The sequence below is a fragment of the Octopus bimaculoides genome, chromosome 6 (genome assembly GCF_001194135.2).
Source record: "Octopus bimaculoides isolate UCB-OBI-ISO-001 chromosome 6, ASM119413v2, whole genome shotgun sequence".
Taxonomy (NCBI): domain Eukaryota; kingdom Metazoa; phylum Mollusca; class Cephalopoda; order Octopoda; family Octopodidae; genus Octopus; species Octopus bimaculoides.
Genome location: NC_068986.1, coordinates 72833680 through 72839376, shown reverse-complemented (window position 1 = coordinate 72839376; position 5697 = coordinate 72833680). Strand labels below are relative to the sequence as shown.

The 5697-nt window shown below is 33.6% G+C and overlaps 2 protein-coding genes across 4 annotated transcripts in view; one reads left to right on the top strand and one right to left on the bottom strand.

The window, feature by feature from the left end:
- The window catches only part of LOC106873600 (mevalonate kinase), a 96278-nt gene that overhangs the window by 50986 nt on the left and 39595 nt on the right, over positions 1–5697 (top strand). The window lies entirely within an intron of this gene.
- The window catches only part of LOC106873577 (F-box only protein 21), a 21627-nt gene that overhangs the window by 1276 nt on the left and 14654 nt on the right, over positions 1–5697 (bottom strand). For all 3 annotated transcript variants that reach the window (XM_014921012.2, XM_014921019.2, XM_052968871.1), the window contains 4 exons: positions 5213–5380; positions 4393–4509; positions 1073–1149; positions 758–915 (listed from right to left, as the gene is read on the bottom strand). In XM_014921012.2, the coding sequence (XP_014776498.1) occupies positions 758–915; positions 1073–1149; positions 4393–4509; positions 5213–5380 (520 nt within the window). The remainder of the gene's footprint in view (positions 1–757; positions 916–1072; positions 1150–4392; positions 4510–5212; positions 5381–5697) is intronic.

Here is a 5697-nt window from a genome sequence, read left to right as displayed (position 1 = left end):
TATTATTATTATTATTATTAAGGTGGTAAGCTGGCAGAATCATTAGCATGCTGGACAAAATGCTTAGTGACATTTTGTCTGTCTTTACATTCTGAGTTCAAATTCTGCCAAGGTTAACATGACCTTTCATCCTTTCATGGTTGACCAAAAAAAGTACTAGTCAAGCATTGAGGTTGATGGAATTGACTAACCTCATCTCCTCAAATATTTCAGGCCTTGTGCTTATAGTACATAAAGGATTATTACTATTATTATTTCCAGTTCACTTCTCAGAGCTCTCAGTCTTACTTGCTCCAGTTAATTTTGTAAGAGCAGACAGCAACCAGTTATCAAAGGTCTCACCAGGTCTCTTTTCATGATACTTAACACCCATGTAACAATCTCAAAATCCTCACTGTCTCCAATAGAGCAGTTTTATTGTTATTATTGTTAAGGTGGTGAGCTAGCAGAAATATCAGCATGCTGGGAAAAATGCTTAGTAGCATTTCATCCATTTTTACATTCTGAGTTCTAATTCCACTGAGGATGAGTTTGTTTTTCATCCATTCAAGTCAAGTACTGGGGTTGATGAAACTGACTTCCTCCACCCCTCAAAAACTGCTGGCCCTATGCCAAATTTTGAGACTATTATTATTCAGCTGAGCTGAAGGTAACTAACATCAATTTCAGTACTATTGTGTAGCTACTGAGTATAAAAGATTTAGTGAAACTGAAAATGAGCAAGATTATTATGAAGGACATTACTAATGAGCGTTACCTTGAGCTGCATATCTGTTGCTTCCATCATTGACCAGAACATCATAGAAAGGTTGGTTCCTTTGGTTTTGAAGTCGGTCAACATCCATTCCAAGAATCCATTCTTGAGATGCCATACATTTTTTATCCCAACCAGTTATTACACACATGTAGTCATATCTGGAAATAGGGAGTAAAAAGAAAACAAGGATAAACAGTGCTCTATTGTAGATGGAGTATTAACAATTTACTGTTGGGGGGTGGGGAGTGACTGAATGATGAGAGAGAGAGAGAGAGAGAGAGAATGACAAGAGGTGTAAGTAGGTTAAATATTAACCTCTTATGTTTCATGATTAATCCAACTGAAAATTCCACTTCCTGGTTGTCTGCTCTTCGTCTTGGGACAAGGGCTTCCTGTAAATAATTAAATGAATACTTAAGTTTTGTATACACACAGAAACTCACACACACATATACATACATGTGAAACTTTTTATGCTGATGTTTGTTTGGAAACACACATGTGTTATATGTTGTAGACTCTGTTCTATCATAAGTACATGCATGTGATGTTTTTGTTTTTTTTATGTCTTGTAATTTCTGGGAAGCATTTAAATACACATTTTTGGTACTGTGGACATTGTTGAATTGAATGGTACCTCTTGGTGTCAGAACCATAATGATTTCCAGCAGAGCAACGTTCAGTATGTCAACCATTAGTTAATTTATTTAAAGTCATGCCACTGGTTCATTTGAGTTATATCCCTTAGCTCATGTCAACGCTTTTCAATTTGTCAGTAGGAGAGTTTAACTGAAAGGAAAGATTAAAAGTTGAGCCATCCTTCACATGATTTACTTCACTACAATGCAGCCCTACAGCAAAGTATACAATAATCTCATTGTCTGCTCATTGCAATAATTATTGTTTAGATTTTAGGTATTTGTTAATTCTTTGGAGGAGGCGCAATGGCCCAGTGATTAGAGCAGCGGACTTGCGGTCATAGGATCGTGGTTTCAATTCCCAGACCAGGCGTTGTGAGTGTTTATTGAACGAAAACACCTAAAGCTCCACGAGGTTCCGGCAGGGGATGGTGGCGAACACTGCTGTTCTCTTTCATCACAACTTTCCCTCACTCTTACTTCCTGTTTCTGTTGTGCCTGTAATTCAAAGGGTCAGCCTTGTCACACTGTGTCATGCTGAATATCATCGAGAACTACGTTAAGGGTATACGTGTCTGTAGAGTGCTCAGCCACTTGCACGTTAATTTCACGAGCAGGCTGTTCAGTTGATCGGATCAACTGGAACCCTCGACGTCGTAAGCGATGGAGTGCCAACAGCAACAATTCTTTGGTAACAAGTAAAGTTTTTATTTTAAATAATTAGTTCAAAAAGAAGGGCAATGGCAGGACTTTTGTAGGTAGATCCAGAGTGATCGATGTTTAGTTTGAAAAAAATGTAACAGTATTAAAGTATTTCTTTCATATTTGTTGTAGTCATATCTTTATGATGTTGAAGGAAACTATGTTATTGTGTCTATTGTAGGATGATATTTTTGAAGTTTCTAATCATGAAAATAAAACTGAAGTATAAAAGTTGCATGTGGATGATGGGTTAAGTTGCGTGTGTGAAGGGTTAAGTTGAAATGAAGGGTAGGTATGGCTTGTGTGGAAGAGTGTGTAACAACAAAATTATTTCATAGAGAGAAGACTGTTGAATTTGGAGTAAATCTGAGTAGACTGAACAAGAGATTAGAGCTATGCTATTGGTACAATAGAAAGACCTAACAGAAAATTTCTATTACAAGTGATGGGAAATGGATGGAACTCATTCAATAATCAAATTAAGAGGAAGTTATTATGTCGGATATGGTTTAAAACTTTGCTGATGTTAAATGTAGAAGTTTATTAGGATGAGAGAAGACTGTCATATGAGTTAAGGGAACTGTAATGATGGTAACTGGTGAGGAGAGAGAGACTGAATCTGATGGAGAAGGTGATGAGTAATGACTTAAGTTAGCAAAGTTGCTGGTTAATCACTGAAGGTGATTAAGACAATTGTTTTAGATTGATGCTATTTTCTTTTTCATGTTGGAAGTGAATGAAATTAGAGACATAGTTGACAAGGGAAGTTACTCTTCATGGGAATAGGACATACTGTTGTTTCCATAGAGATAGATTTCTGTAGAGAGAGAAAGACAGAAAAGTTTGGTGAGGATAGGAGTTTATAAAAGGTGAATTATTCAAACCAGAGAGATCATCAGAGACTGTTTAGCCAAGCACTTATATTTTGAATTCATACAAACTGAAAGACATTGTTAGACAAATGTAATATGTACAAACATTTTATCCCTAGCATAAAACATGTCTTTGAATAACACAATTCATCAACTCTTCCTTATTGTACTGTTTGGTTCCTTATTACGTGGATTCAGTTTGCTGAATGTTTTTGTCTATTTTATAAGTAGTCCTCCTGAAGTAAAGCTATACTCATAGCTTTCATGTATGCAAACATCCATTTTTCATTTTTTGCTAGCCCATTCATTCCTCATGAGCTTTATAGGTACAGGTATGGCTGTGTGGTAAGAAGTTTGCTTCCCAACCACAAGATTCTGGGTTCAATCCCACTGCATGGCACCTTGGGCAAGTGTCTTCTACTATAGCCTGGAGCCTACAAAAGACTGTGAATGGATTTGGTAGATGGAAACTGAATGAAGCCTGCCACAACTTGACAACTGGTATTGGTTTGTTTACATCCCTGTAACTTAACGGTTCAGCAAAAGAGACTGATAGAATAAGTACCAGGTTTATAAAAAAATTACTTGGATCAATTTGTTTGACTAAATCCTTCAAGGTAGTGCCCCAGCATGACCACAGTCAAAAGAAAAAAGATAATAGATTCCATTAAGTCCACAGCTAATAAATGGTGACAGCTACCAAATATTCCAGCTGTCACACTAAAATCTTAAGTATTTTCTTTAATTATCTTCAGTATTTCCTTTAATTACTCAAACAAATTATATCCAAACTCAACTCTTCTCACTACATCTAGTCACATTCAACTATACCAAAATCTTTGAATTCTGCATATTAATGAAACAAATTCACAATATTATATCATGATTATGTGAGCAACAAGCACTTCAAAATATTACAGTGCATATAAATGATTGGCCAAACAAACACTGATAACCTCTCATGTAAATTCCACATTCACTCACAGCTAAGATTACATTACAAATGTTAGGGTTGGACCAGGACGAAAACTATTTCAGTTTTAACTCTTTGTAAACTTCAAATAGTTGTTCTGGTCATCTAACTGCACAAGTCCTAAAAAGGCCATGAAAATAATCTCTCCTTATATTTACAAATATAAAGAGAGCAATAGATGTATTAAAAACACATTGTTACAACATTTAGGCTACAGCAATATAACTAAAGAAGAATATTATATGTCTCTATAAATATGATGAAGGTGAAGCAAAAGGGAACATAGTCTAAAATGAGAAAAGAGAATGTGTAGGTTAAACAGGAATTTATCTTAGAAAAACAAATCAACACCTACTTCTAAGTAAATAAAATGTCTAATTTTTATGTTATTTTCAACTAATGTTTATATTTCCCTATAATTTATGATAAAAACGAAAATGAGAAACTAACTGGTTTAGATTCGCCATCTTTTGCAAGTTCTTCTTCAATACGGTGAATAAGTCTCTTGCCAAGACACTGGAATCTTTGAACTTCAGAGCACAAAAGTCTTTGGGCACTAATCAACACCTTCAAATACAGAAATCAGGCAAGAAGTGAAAATAGAATTTCTTAGAAAAAAAATAGATACATGAATAATTTTACAAATAAATAAATATTTCATACTAAAAAGAGGGGGAAAATAATCATTGTTATACAGGTTTCTTTTTATATAAATATTATTTTGTGATTTTTCACAACAGCTTTTAATATAGTAGATGGTGCTATCAATTAAAATATATTAGCATAATCTCATTTTTTTACACTCATTAAAAAATTCTATACCTTCTCTCAAAAAGATCAAATAAGAAAATATATTAAATCTTCTCTCACCCACACACAATGATATAAAACATAAATATTTGACTGTAACGACGCAAAAAATGTAACAACTATTAACACTGGACAATAAACTGTGAGCTTATACTAAATAACAAATAAAATCACCATTATAGGAGCTAAAACAAGGAATAAAAATAATCTGGTCGTTTTATGAAATAAAAACTCAACATCCAATTACAGAATCTGTTTTAAATGTTCTCACAGTAGCTGTAATTACATCACATTTTCTTGATAAGCAAATAGTGAGTTAAAGAACAAAATTTTTGAATATAAAGTAAAAGAAAAAAATAAACTTAACCAAAGTTTAATACATTTGTTAGTTTTCTATTGCTGTTGTGTTAAAAACTTAGAAATAATCTGCAGTAAAACTCAAATAACAAATTGTACCTACCTGTTCTAAATTAACATTAGCACTAACATTATATTCTACCCAGACAGCCAGCATATCCAGATCTTCAGGGTCTAATAAAATAGCCAGCTTCATGTAATTACGTACCATCAACTGACCCTCTGCAATACGACCCACCCTCAACAGCTTTGTTGCAATGTTGTGAAACCACTATAAGAAAATAAAATTTTTAAAACAGTAAAAACAAAAAAAAAAACAAAGTATTAATTGAGACAAAATTGTTTGAACGTCTAGCAGGAAAACATGAAGTTTGACTAAAAAGAAAAAAGAAAAAAAAAAAGAATGAATTTAATGAAGAGAAGGTAGGAGAGTAGATGGATGCTTAACAGAAACAATTTCTCTAAGCTCATTTGTCTATGTCATTCATGCACATTAACATTTCACACCAAACAGAGCATGTTGCTTCATTTTTTTACTAGCTTTCACAAATTTTCATATATATATATATATATATATATATATATATA